The 11,782-nt window shown below is 55.3% G+C and overlaps 1 protein-coding gene across 1 annotated transcript; it reads right to left on the bottom strand.

The window, feature by feature from the left end:
• Window positions 1-5,770: 5,770 nt before the first annotated feature.
• On the bottom strand, window positions 5,771-6,724 carry LOC102445927 (olfactory receptor 10A7-like). The gene has a single exon (XM_075918152.1). It carries the CDS (start codon window positions 6,722-6,724, stop codon window positions 5,771-5,773), a length of 954 nt encoding a protein of 317 aa, XP_075774267.1.
• Between the last annotated feature and the right edge of the window lie 5,058 nt (window positions 6,725-11,782).

Raw genomic sequence — 11,782 nt, forward strand, 5'->3', positions numbered from 1 at the left:
GGGTTTTTTCGAAAAAGCTCCGTTTTGAAAAAAGCGGCGCCCATGTTTATGCTAATGAAGCACGGGATATTTAAATCCCCGCTTCATTAGTAATTTCGACCTGCCTAATCTGCATCTCTCTGTCGACAGAGGGGTGGAGTCTCGACGTACCCCCAGGCTCCACACGCAGAGGCTGCTCACACTGAGCTCCCCCCAATAAAGCACCTTCAGTGTGTGCAGATTCGGTTTTACAAACCTCACCAGCCAACTCCTCACCCTCCAGAATTTGATCTTTTCCCTCCGCTAAACCTTCACTCTGGCCAGCCACACCAGACTGTCCCTGATTGCTGGGCTCTCCCTGCCCAGACACAGCTATCTTCCTCCGGCAAAACTTAGAGAAACTTTTACCTTGCTCCCCGTAGGACAGACGAGCCACAGACAAGTTCCCAGAAGCGCACTCACCCCTTTCCCTGTTAGCTACAGGCAACACAGAAGATTTACACCCCTAGGTCTGTCTACACTACAAAGTTAATTTGAAACAGCCGTTAGTTCGAATTAACTTGAATCGCGTCTGCACAGCCAAACCGCTCTTTCGAAATAAATTCAAACTAGCGGAGCCCTTATTTCAAATTAGGTAAACCTCATTGTACGAGGGGTAACGCCAAATTGGAAATAGCTATTTGGAACGCAGCGCTGTGGAGGGGCCTCCAGCCTTCCCAGGGAGCCCTGGCACCCACTCTGGGCACAGCCAGGAAAACTTCCTCTCCTCTCCCCCAGCCCCGGAGACATTCAAGGGGTAGACCCTGGCCACAGGGCCTGTGCCAGCTCCAAGTCTGCCAGCCCAGAGCCAGCAGTGGCCAACGGGGCCCCTGACCCAGGGACCCCAAAACATGAGCCAGCAAGCCCCTGGCAGCCAGCCCTCCACCGCTCCCCAGGAGCAGTCTGCCAGCTCCCAGGAGCCTGACGGACTGGAGAAGGCAGGCACCTTCCTGGTCCAGGGTAGAGATCATGGGCCTTATTCAGGTTTGGGGGGGATGCCCCCAACGTCCATGATCTCTGCACTAGACGGAGGAACACGCCCGTCTATGGCAGGAGAGCTGCCAGCCTGGCCACCAAAGGCCACATGCGAACCCAGGAGCAGGTTTGCATGAAAGTCAGGTTGGTCCGGGGAGACCCCCAACCCTGGGCCCTGAGCTTCCCCTCCCCCTTCTTCCCCTTTCTTCCCCCTTCCAGCTCCCTCCTCCCAGGTTTCCCCCTCTCCTCTCCAACCCTCTCTCTTCCCCTGTCCCACCTCCTTTTCCCAGTCTCCCCAGAGGTCCATCCCCCTCAGTTTTGTTCAATAAAGTCAATTTCTATTTTTGAACATACGTGTCTTTTATTTCACATCAGGAAGGGGGCTAGGGAGGGGTCAGTGGGAGGACGTGAGGGAGGAATGGAGCACGAGACCCCAGTGGGGAGGACCAGGGAGGCTCTGAAGGCTCCTCGGGGTGGACGCTCTCCCGCAGGACCTCCTGGATCCTGACAGCCCCTGATGGATCCCCAGATGGCAGCCTGCAGCAAGTGCAGCTGGGCTGATGGCAACGACCCCACGAGATGCACGGCGTGCCCAGGGGCAGCTCTGCTCCATGTGGCCGAGTGCTGTGGGGTCTCGAGTGCGGGCACTCAGGGCTCTCCAAGACAGGACTGCTTTGCTGTCCTTCATCGAGGTGGACAAGCAAGCAGGACCCCTGAGAAGCTCCTCACCGCCCGGTCCTGCTGGGCCAGCTCCCTGGTCTCCCCCAGCTACAGCCCCGAGCTGAGGTCCCTGCCCCCACCAAGAAGCAGTACAGACACTGAGCCACCTCAGGTCCATGGAGAGCGCTGGTTCGGGTCCAGCCTCCTGATGGGATCAACCCCCAAAGAATTCGGGAAGCCCCCTTTAACAATGAAAGGGGGATGTGCACACTGGTTGCCCCCCCCCAGGTAACAATCTCGTACTCTGGGTTTGATAGAAGATAAACATGGTTTTATTCAGCTGAAGCAGTAGCACTGAGGTAGTAAGAAGGGAAAGTCGGCAGAGCAAAGTAGGTTACAAAGCAAAAGAAACAAAAGCGCTTGGCGAATTCTCCAAACGACGTCTTTTGCGCAAAAGCATCTGTGCCAGTCTAGACGCAGCCCATGTGTCTAGTTCTCCACACACAAAGGGTACGTACAGCAGAGTACGATACACAGAACCAGCGGATCATTCCACGAGGAGTACAGCTAGTTCGGTAGGAAGCCTAATTCGAACTAGCTACTCCGTGCCGCGTATAGCCGCACAGCACGGGGTTCGAACTAGCCAGGATTTAAAAATGGCGGCGCCCGATTTATGCAAATGAAGCCCGGGAAATTCAAATCCCGGGCTTCATTTGCAAGTGCGGTATGCCTACCTTACCCCGCTAGTTCGCACTAGGAGGGTAGTGTAGACAGACCCTGGGTCTGCAGTCTCCTGGGGTATTGAACAGGGACTGGAACATTCATGGGAGCAGGATGGTCAGTTGGTGGGGCCTTGGCTTTAGCATCCTCTCCTGTGTTCCCACTTCTGTTTGCCAGGTCTCTGCCTTCATTTCCGCTACCTTGGCCTGTGCTTCCGCTTCCATTCGCCTTGTGTCTGCTTCTATTGCTGCTAGCTTGGCCAGATGTTCTTGTTCGGCGAGCTAGTCCTCGGCCTCTGGTTGTGCACACTCGGCCTCTGGTTGTGCACGCTCGGCCTCTGGTTGTGCACGCTCGGCCCCTGGTTGTGCACGCTCGGCCCCTGGTTGTGCACGCTCGGCCCCTGGTTGTGCACGCTCGGCCTCTGGTTGTGCACGCTCGGCCCCTGGTTGTGCACGCTCGGCCTCTGGTTGTGCACGCTCCACGTGTAGCAGAAACTCCATCTCTTTCTCAGAGGCCTGCCTGCCTTCATAATCCCACATAGAAGACAGAGGTGGGGGAGGAGGGCTGCTGTTCCTTGTTTCTGCCCTCTCAAGGTTACTCCCCCCTGGACTCACAGGGACCTGCTTCTGACTCCTCTCCTTGGGGTATGAATCTGTCCTAGAGCTGGGCATCCTGCCTTAACTAGCCTCGCCTCCGGTTGCCCCAAAAGCTAGAACAAAATTAACTGCTTGGGTAGGATGGTCTTTGTCTGGCTTAAGCTTCAGCTTCTGTCTGCCCCTCCCAGAGGCAGCACAGGAAACGATAGAAAAAAACAAAGAGGAAAACCTCCCCCCCCCCCGCCCGCAGAGCTTGCAACTCCAAAGAAAAACCTGTGTCCTTTTAAAACTCCTAGCGTCTCAAAAAGATCCCGTTGCTCTGCCACCGTGTCACGGCTCCTTCCCCACTCTGGCACGATAAATGCAGAAGTGGGGGCCCGCAAAAGTATTGGAGGATTGGAGTACTGTGTCCAGTTCTGGGCCCCCCACTACACAAAGGATGTGGATGCATTGGAGAGGGTCCAGCGGAGGCAACCAAAATGATAAGGGGGCTGGAGCACATGACTTATGAGAAGAAGCTGAGGGACTTGGGTCTGTTTAGTCTGCAGAAGCGAAGAGTGAGGGGGGATTTGAGAGCAGCCTGCAACTTCCTGAAGGGGGTTCCAAAGAGGATGGAGAGAGGCTGTTCACAGTAGTGACAGATGCAGAACAAGGAGCAATGGGCTCAAGTTGTGGTGGGAGAGGTCCAGGTTGGATATTAGGAAAAACTATTTCACTAGGAGGGGGGTGAAGCGCTGGGCTGGGTTCCCTAGGGGAGTAGTGGAGTCTCCATCCCTAGAGGTGTTTAAGTCTCGGCTTGACACAGACCTGGCCGGGTTGATTTAGTTGGGATTGGTCCTGCCTAGAGCAGGGGGCTGGACTTGACCTTTTGAGGTCTCTTCCAGCTCTATGATTCTATGATTCTATGAAAACCTGGTCTCTACAGGCTTTGGTAAAAACGTCCCCTCAAAATCTTAACAACCTAGATTTGGGGTTTAAAAACTCTGCTGCCACCATCCGAGTATTGATACAAAAATCAGGGGAGAGATCCCTTGTGAAATCTCAGCCCTAAAGTACAAACCAGGACACAAAAATTAACCAACACCAGGTTAATAAAAAGAAAAGAGATTGACCCAAACGATACCCTACTTACAGATAGTGAAGAGTCTATTCTTGGAGGGAGACATTCTGTCTGTCCCCCTCAGTTCCACGAGGAGTAACGGTAGTTCGAATTAGAGATCCTAATTTGAACTACCTACTCTGTGCCGTGTGTAGCCGCGGGCACGGAGTTCGGACTAAGGGGATTTAAAAATGATGGCGCCCGGGAAGATGCAAATGAAGCCCGGGATATTTAAATCTCAGGCTTCATTTGCAACTTTGAATGCCTACATTAGCCTCCCTAGTTCGAATTAGGGGGCTAGTGTAGACATGCCCTTAGTGCCCAGGCTGCTGGCCATTTCTCATGATCATGACCGTCTCGCACGGTGTGAGTGCTGCTCCGTGAATGGAGGTTCTAGGTGCTCCAAGGAGATGAAGAAGAGCAGAACACCCCTCTACTGGCCCCATAATTGAGCTTGTGTCGCTGTGCAAAGTTGGGCAAACGAAGTAGATTAAACGGGGTTAGAATTTATTTGCCAAAGTATTTTAAAAGTTTGGATTTCCCCTTCCATGCCTGGAACCCCCCCGTATTCATTTCACGATGCACAAGAAAGAACAAACAAATTTTCCAAGGGGCCTAAGAAAGTTAGTTGCCCAAATTAAGTTTGCAGATGATACCAAACTGGGTGGGGTTGCAACTTCTTTGGAGGAGAGGGACATAATTCAAAATGACCTTAGAAAGTTAGAAAAATGGTCAGAGGTAAACAGTATGAGGTTTAATCAAGAGAAATGCAAAGTGCTCCACTTAGGAAGGAACAATCCGTTCCATACATACAAGATGGGAAGCGACTGTCTAGGAAGGAGCATGGCGGAAAGGGATCTAGGGGTCATAGTGGACCACAAGTTGAATATGAGTCAACAGTGTGATGCTGTTGCAAAAAAAGCAAATATGATTCTAGGTTGTATCAACAGGTGTGTTGTAAGCAAAACTCGTGAAGTCATTCTGCCGCTCTACTCTGCACTAGTTAGGCCTCAGCTGGAGTACTGTGTCCAGTTCTGGGCGCCACATTTCAAGAAAGATGTGGAGAAATTGGAAAGGGTACAGAGAAGAGCGACAAGAATGATTAAAGGTCTAGAGAACATGACCTATGAAGCCAGGCTTCATGAACTGGGCTTGTTTAGTTTGGAAAAAAGAAGATTAAGGGGGGACATGATAGCGGTTTTCAAATATCTAAAAGGGTGTCACAAGGAGGAAGGCGAAAATTTGTTCCTCTTGGTTTCTGAGGACAGGACAAGGAGTAATGGGCTTAAAGTGCAGCAGGGGAGGTTTAGATTGGACATTAGGAAAAAATTCCTAACTGTCAGGGTGGTCAAATATTGGAATAAATTGCCAAGGGAGGTGGTGGAATCTCCCTCTCTGGAGATATTTAAGAACAGGTTAGATAGACATCTGTCAGGGATGGTGTAGACGGAGCGTGGTCCTGCCTTGAGGGCGGGGGGCTGGACTCGATGACCTCTTGAGGTCCCTTCCAGTCCTATTATTCTATGATTCTATGAAATCTTTGTGAACTGGATTTGGGTGCTCCGTTCCCACTGGCTTTAGGGGGATCCGATTCCCTTTGAATTGGATTTGGGGGCCTCATTACTGTAGGGCCACGTTTACTCACTCTGCGGGAGTCACAAGCAGGTCTCGGCTCTTTGCCACGCAAGGTACCGAGGCAACATCAGAGCCGCGAGCAGCCCTGGAGGTTAGAGACGCTTCTCCCCAGGGCTCTTCTCGCAGCCCGCTTCACCTCCTGGTTCCGAAGACTGTAGATAACGGGGTTCAGGGTGGGCGTGAGGACCACGTAGAGCAGAGCCGAGACTCTGTCGCCGTCCCCGCCGTAACTCGACTTGGGCCGGAAATAGATGAAGCAGCAGGAGCCGTAGAAGAGTGTCACCACCAGGAGGTGTGAGGAGCAGGTGGAGAAGGCCTTGCGCCGGCCCTCGGAGGACGACATCTTGAGGATGGTGGCCAGGATGTGGGCGTAAGACACGAGGATCAGCAGGAAGGGAGCCAGGACCACCAGCACGGCCACCACAAAGACCTCCGCCTCGGTCATGGAGGTGTCGGCGCAGGCCAGCGTCAGCAGCGGGGGGATGTCGCAGAAGAAGTGCTGGATCTCGTTGGGCCCACAGAAGGGCAGGCTGAAGATCAGTGTGGTCTGCCCGAAGGAGACGGGCACGCCGGCCAGGTAGGACCCAGCCACCAGCAGCAGGCAGACCCTGTCGCCCATCACGGCGCTGTAGTGCAGCGGGTGGGAGATGGCCATGTAGCGGTCATAGGCCATGGCAGCCAGCAGGTAGCACTCCGCCGTGGCGAAGAACAGGTAGAAATACAGCTGGGTGGCACAGCCGGTGAAGGAGATGCTCCTGTTGTCCAGCAGGCCAGCCAGCAGCTTGGGCAGGGTGACGGTGGTGTAGCAGATCTCCAGGAAGGACAGGCTCCGGAGGAAGAAGTACATGGGGGTGTGGAGGGACTGGTCCAGTGTGGTGAGCACCATGATGAGGGTGTTCCCCACCAGCGTGATGATGTAGGAGGCCAGCACCAGGACAAAGAGCAGCAGCTGCAGCTCGGAGAGGTTGGAGAACCCCAGGAGGATGAAGTGTGTCACCACGGTGCGGTTCCCGCCCGGCATGTCCGCTGGCAGATGGGCTGGAGGTATCTAGACAAGAGAGAGGAGCCATCAGTGTATAGCATCCTAGAGCCGTAGACCTGGCAGGGACCGTGAGAGGCCGTCAGGTCCAGTCTCCTGCCCTCACGGCAGAACCAAGCACCGTCCAGACCATCCCTGACAGGTTTTTCCTAATGTCCAACCTAAACCCCCCTTGCTGCAGTTTAAGTCCATTGCTTCTTGTCCTGTCCTCAGAGGCCAAGAACAATTTTTCTCCCTCCTCCTTGTGACACCCTTTTAGGTACCTGAAAACCGCTTCATGTCCCCTCTCAGACTTCTCCTTTCCAAACTCAATAAGCCCAATTCCTTCAGTCCTTCAGTACGAGCCACCAAGCCCTGCCTTGCTCCTTCAGAGCTTCTAAGGTGCTAAAGGTCCATTCTGCTCACCTGTTCTGATTCCCTGCCTGTCACAGGCCAGAGACCTGCCCCAAAATTCTTCCTGCCAAAGTGCTGAGGAGTTCTCTGGCACCTTATAGATTAACAGATTTATCGGAGCATAAGCTTTCTTGGGCAAAGACCCACTTCGTCAGATGCAGGGAGTACAAATTCCAGAGGCAGATATAAATATATTGGCATAAGAAAAGAGTACCAATCAAGTACCAGAAATTATTCCTGTTCAAATAGCTGCAGAGCAGTTACAAAAACCTCCCCTCTTGATTTCAAAGACAGCCAGCAATGGAAAATCCACCGGGGCTGTCTCATCCGTGGCTCATTTCCAGCCTGAGCCTGTTTCACTCCAACTTCCAAGTGCCTCGCTAGGTAGAAAGCAATCGATCTCCATCAGCTTTTGTCTCGCACCAGTTTCCTGTCCACTGCAATGTCTATTGGAGAGCACTGTTCCCCGCCCAAGCTGTCCAGGCTGGGGGTGGATTGGACAGGAGTGGATCCCCGTGGAAACCACTGTTGGGTGGTAACAACAACTTTTCACGGACCCCTTAGACATAATCTGTGCATCCCTCCCCCCCCCCCAGGGGTCTGCTGACTTCCTGCTGAAAACCCCTGCTTTGGAAGAGACGGGTTGGCCAGAGTTTCATACCTAATTTTGATGGAGAATGTCAGTGCTGCTTTTCAACCTTTTTCATGTTTATCTCTTTAAATGTTCGCCATTGTGGGAGATCATGGGGGGTGCTTGTCAGACACTAACAGAACAGGGAACCATCCAGTGACCCCTCCCCTGTTGCCCATTCCCAGCCCCTGACACGCAGAGGCCGGAACCCCATCCCTACTCACCCTGGCTAATTGATGGACCTACCCTCCATGAATTGATCTAGCTCTTTTTGGAACTCTCTTGAAATCCTGGTCTTTATAAACTCCTCTGGCAAGGAGTTCCACAGGTTGCCTGTGTGCTGTGTGTAGAAAAACTTCCTTTTCTTTGTTCTAAACCTGCTACCTATTCGTTCCCTTTGGTGACCCCTAGTTCTTATGTCATAGGAACAAGTAAATAACTTTTCCTTCTTCACTTTCTCCACACCTGACATGAGTGCCCCACAACCAGGTGACCCATGGGAAAGTCAATGTGTCCCAACTGGAGTGGAGTTTCACACGGTGTGTGCTAAAATCAGCCCTTCCGTTCAGTGTGGAAAATGCCAGTTTCTCTGTCTGTCGTCACTCACGCCCCCACCCGCCCTCTCTCTCCGGGCACCTCCGGGAACAAAGGGGCTTCTTGGAAACATGGCAGCCGCAGAGCTTTGAAACCTGGCGCTCGGGGCCGAATTGAAGCTGTAGGATGCACCAGTCGAGGTCTCCTTCAGGGCACCTGCGTTTGCTGGCCCATGAGTGCACCTGCTCCAGAGCCATCCCTTCAATGGGGCAGAGACCCACCTCTCTCTCCTGCGCAGCTGGGCTGTTCTTCCCCTGCCTCCGCTGCGATCTCACCAGCCACGCAGCCTGCCCCAGCCTGCCAGCCTCTGGGCGTTGCTGTCTCTTGGAGGCAGCACTCGTGCAGAGGAAATGCCCCGAAAATGATGCACGTCCCTCTCTGCACCCAACAGCTTGTGGTTTTAGGGGCAGCTCGAGTCCTCCCCATTCCCCCAGAGGGTGCGAGGTTCCCCCGCCCATGGAGGTGCTGTCTGGTTGTTGGTGAGTCTAAACTCAGGCCTCTGTTCGTTCCCCTCCAACACGTCTGAGAAGTGGGCTGTGCCCACGGACGCCCCTGGCCCTGTCTATATAGTTGGGTGAGTCTCTAAGGTGCCCCAGGACCACTCGTGGTCTGTAAAGTTACAGACAGACACGGCTCCCCGCTCTGGGACTCCTTCTGCAAAGGTTTGTCTTTGTTGGGCACTTTCTGGAGAAACGTTGGCTAATCAGCGCCCGTCGCTCTGCTGCTGCGGTTTCCCTCCCGCCTGCAATTACAGACAGTCCCCGACATGCCAGGGAGCATGACCTGGACACAGGGCGCTCGCCTAAGGGGAGTGCAGGAACCTGCCCCATGGCGCACAGCGGGCGAGTATCCCGATGGCAGTGAGCAGACGCTGGGCTAGAGGGAGGCATGAAAATGGCCCAGCCAGACCCGTGATCCAGCCCACGGGATACACCCGGAGTAACTGCAGAGGGCGAGATCGCGAGAGACGTGTCCGGCTCGTCCCCTGGCTCAGCGGCGACGGGCGCTCTGCTGCAACCGGGGAGACCCGACATCAAATCCAAATTCCATTTCCGGCACGGGAGGAAACAGACCCTGGCCTCTCTCACGCCAGCTGAGCATGTGACCAGTTCTGGGGAGATCTCAGCCCCCCCAAATCCCTGCGCTTAGCCCCGGACAAATGCCCCAACGTTCTGTGTGCATTGAGCAAACCAGCTTTGATTCAAACCCCCAATGGATTCCCCCCCCCAATTCTCTGATGTTTCGTTGTTGTGAATTGTGGATTCAGCTGGACCCAGGCTGAAATGTGGGGAGGAGATTCCGGAGAGGCCGGTGAACCCAAACGCCAGTCACGCCCCCACCCCAGCTCCATCGCCCTCGTGCCCTTCAACGCCAGATCCTGCCCGGGCGTCCTTCCCCGTCACCGGCGAGATGTGAGGCCCTAGGTGAAAGCGAGGTGCTCAAATCGCTGGGCTTTCCCTGTTGCGGCAGCCCCCCGCCCCTCCCGAGTTCCAGCAAAGCAAGCAGGGCCTTACAGCTGTGGCACATCCCCTCTCTGCACAGACAGCCGCCCGGCTGCGTGTGGAGGAGGCAGGGGCTTGATATTTCCCTGCTGTGTCACGTGACTCCGACCCCAGGGTGTTAGCTCCGGCGGGATGCGGGACTCAGCCGCTCAGTGTCCCTTGGAAATCCCCCTGGGCCTGCGGGCAGTAAACACAGCGCCGCTGGGCGAGGAACGGAAACCCGGGGAAGGGCTGTTTGGTGTCTCCTGGTTGCCCGTTTCCGTCCCGGGCTGCCCAGTGGGGTGTGTTGTGTTACGCAGTGACAACGGGGTCGTGCATCCGCTCTGCTCTGCACAACCGGACCGGAGCATCGGCTGGCGCAAACCGGCGCAGCTCCGCCGACGTGCAGGGAGCGATGCCAGCTCACGCGCGGTGGAAACCTGGCTCAGCAAGGCTCGTTCCTCCCATTTGGCCAAACCCGCAGAGACTCATTTCGCTGCCGTAATTCACCGTCCGTTTCGCCGGGGCCTCCAGCGCTCCCGAGACGTCCGGGAGCCCCCAGTCTCCAGGCAACGGGCCGGATTCGCCCTGACTGTTCCTGGGGGACCGCGGCGAAGCGGCGCCAAATGGGCCCCCTGAGTTTGAACTCTCCCCTCCAGGCCTGCGGGACGCTGTGTTTGAAGATCGTGGCCAAGACGTTTTAATCAGGCCCAGTGGGGCCCATTAACAAGAGCGTCCTTTGTCAGCAGAGCCGCAGAGAGAGGAGGGGGCTATCGTGCAGGCCTGCAGCGACTAAGGCCATGCTATCGGCCCCTCAGAGCACAGGAGCCGGGGTTCACTCAGAGGAACAGGGCCAAGCCCAAGTCATGGCAATTGGGCCCATCAACGGGGTGTCAGAGATGCAGCCTGAGGCTGTGGGCGTCCCCTCCCTGGCTGTAGAAACTGGGAACAGGCCGCAGGGGGTGGATCGCTCGACAGGTCCCCTTCCGGTGCGCTGCCCTGGACAGCCTGGCCCCAAGTACAGCCGGAGACAGGGCATCGGCCGTGCTAATTACCAACGGGAGAGGGGCCGGAGCTCACGGATTATGTACCCGGCCAGAAACGAGTTACTTTCAGAACTCACACTGCATGTCCAGCAGTGCCAGGCTGTGAGCCGCCAGGCCCAGTGGTGCCAGGCTCTGAGCTGCCAGGCCCGGAGGTGCCAGGCTCTGAGCCGCCAGGCCCGGAGGTGCCAGGCTCTGAGCTGCCAGGCCCGGAGGTGCCAGGCTCTGAGCCACCAGGCCCGGAGGTGCCAGGCTCTGAGCCACCAGGCCCGGAGGTGCCAGGCTCTGAGCCGCCAGGCCTGGAGATGCCAGGCTCTGAGCTCTGTCCAGCCATGGCACTAGCTGAGCAATGCACAGTGGGGCAGAGGGACCCCGTACAGCCCCAGTGTGGCTGTGCTTATGCGCAGGGCAAGCACTCCCTGTGGGAACAGCAGGGCTTCTCCCACACATGAGGTGGCAGCTCGTGGAGGAAAGATCCCGTCCCTCTGCTTACGGTGTCTGCACTGGGGCTTCACCATGGTGCCGAGGGGTGTGAATTTCTCACCCCTGTCCCCGAGCGATGTAGCTTCTCAGTGCAGAGTGACCCTAAATATGGATAAAGAGTCTCAGGTAAAATGCATGAAACCCATGGACGGGCTCTCGCCTTCAACATGAACATGGTCTGAGCTCAAGGTAGCGTCTCCGCTGCCACAGAGAATGAAACTGAACCCGAGGAGAGCCGCTGTAATTCTGGGGGAAAGCCCACTGAAGGGCTGAATGCGGGTTAACGAATCCACTTCTAATCCAGTTAGTTTTCTTGAGCATCCCCATGTGGACAAATCCATGGAGTGTCAACTTTGGCATCAGAAACTTTATTCTGAAAGTTTATTGTGAAAGTCAAAGAAAGAAAGAAAAGACA

This window comes from Pelodiscus sinensis, unplaced genomic scaffold (assembly GCF_049634645.1).
Source record: "Pelodiscus sinensis isolate JC-2024 unplaced genomic scaffold, ASM4963464v1 ctg48, whole genome shotgun sequence".
Taxonomy (NCBI): Eukaryota; Metazoa; Chordata; order Testudines; family Trionychidae; genus Pelodiscus; species Pelodiscus sinensis.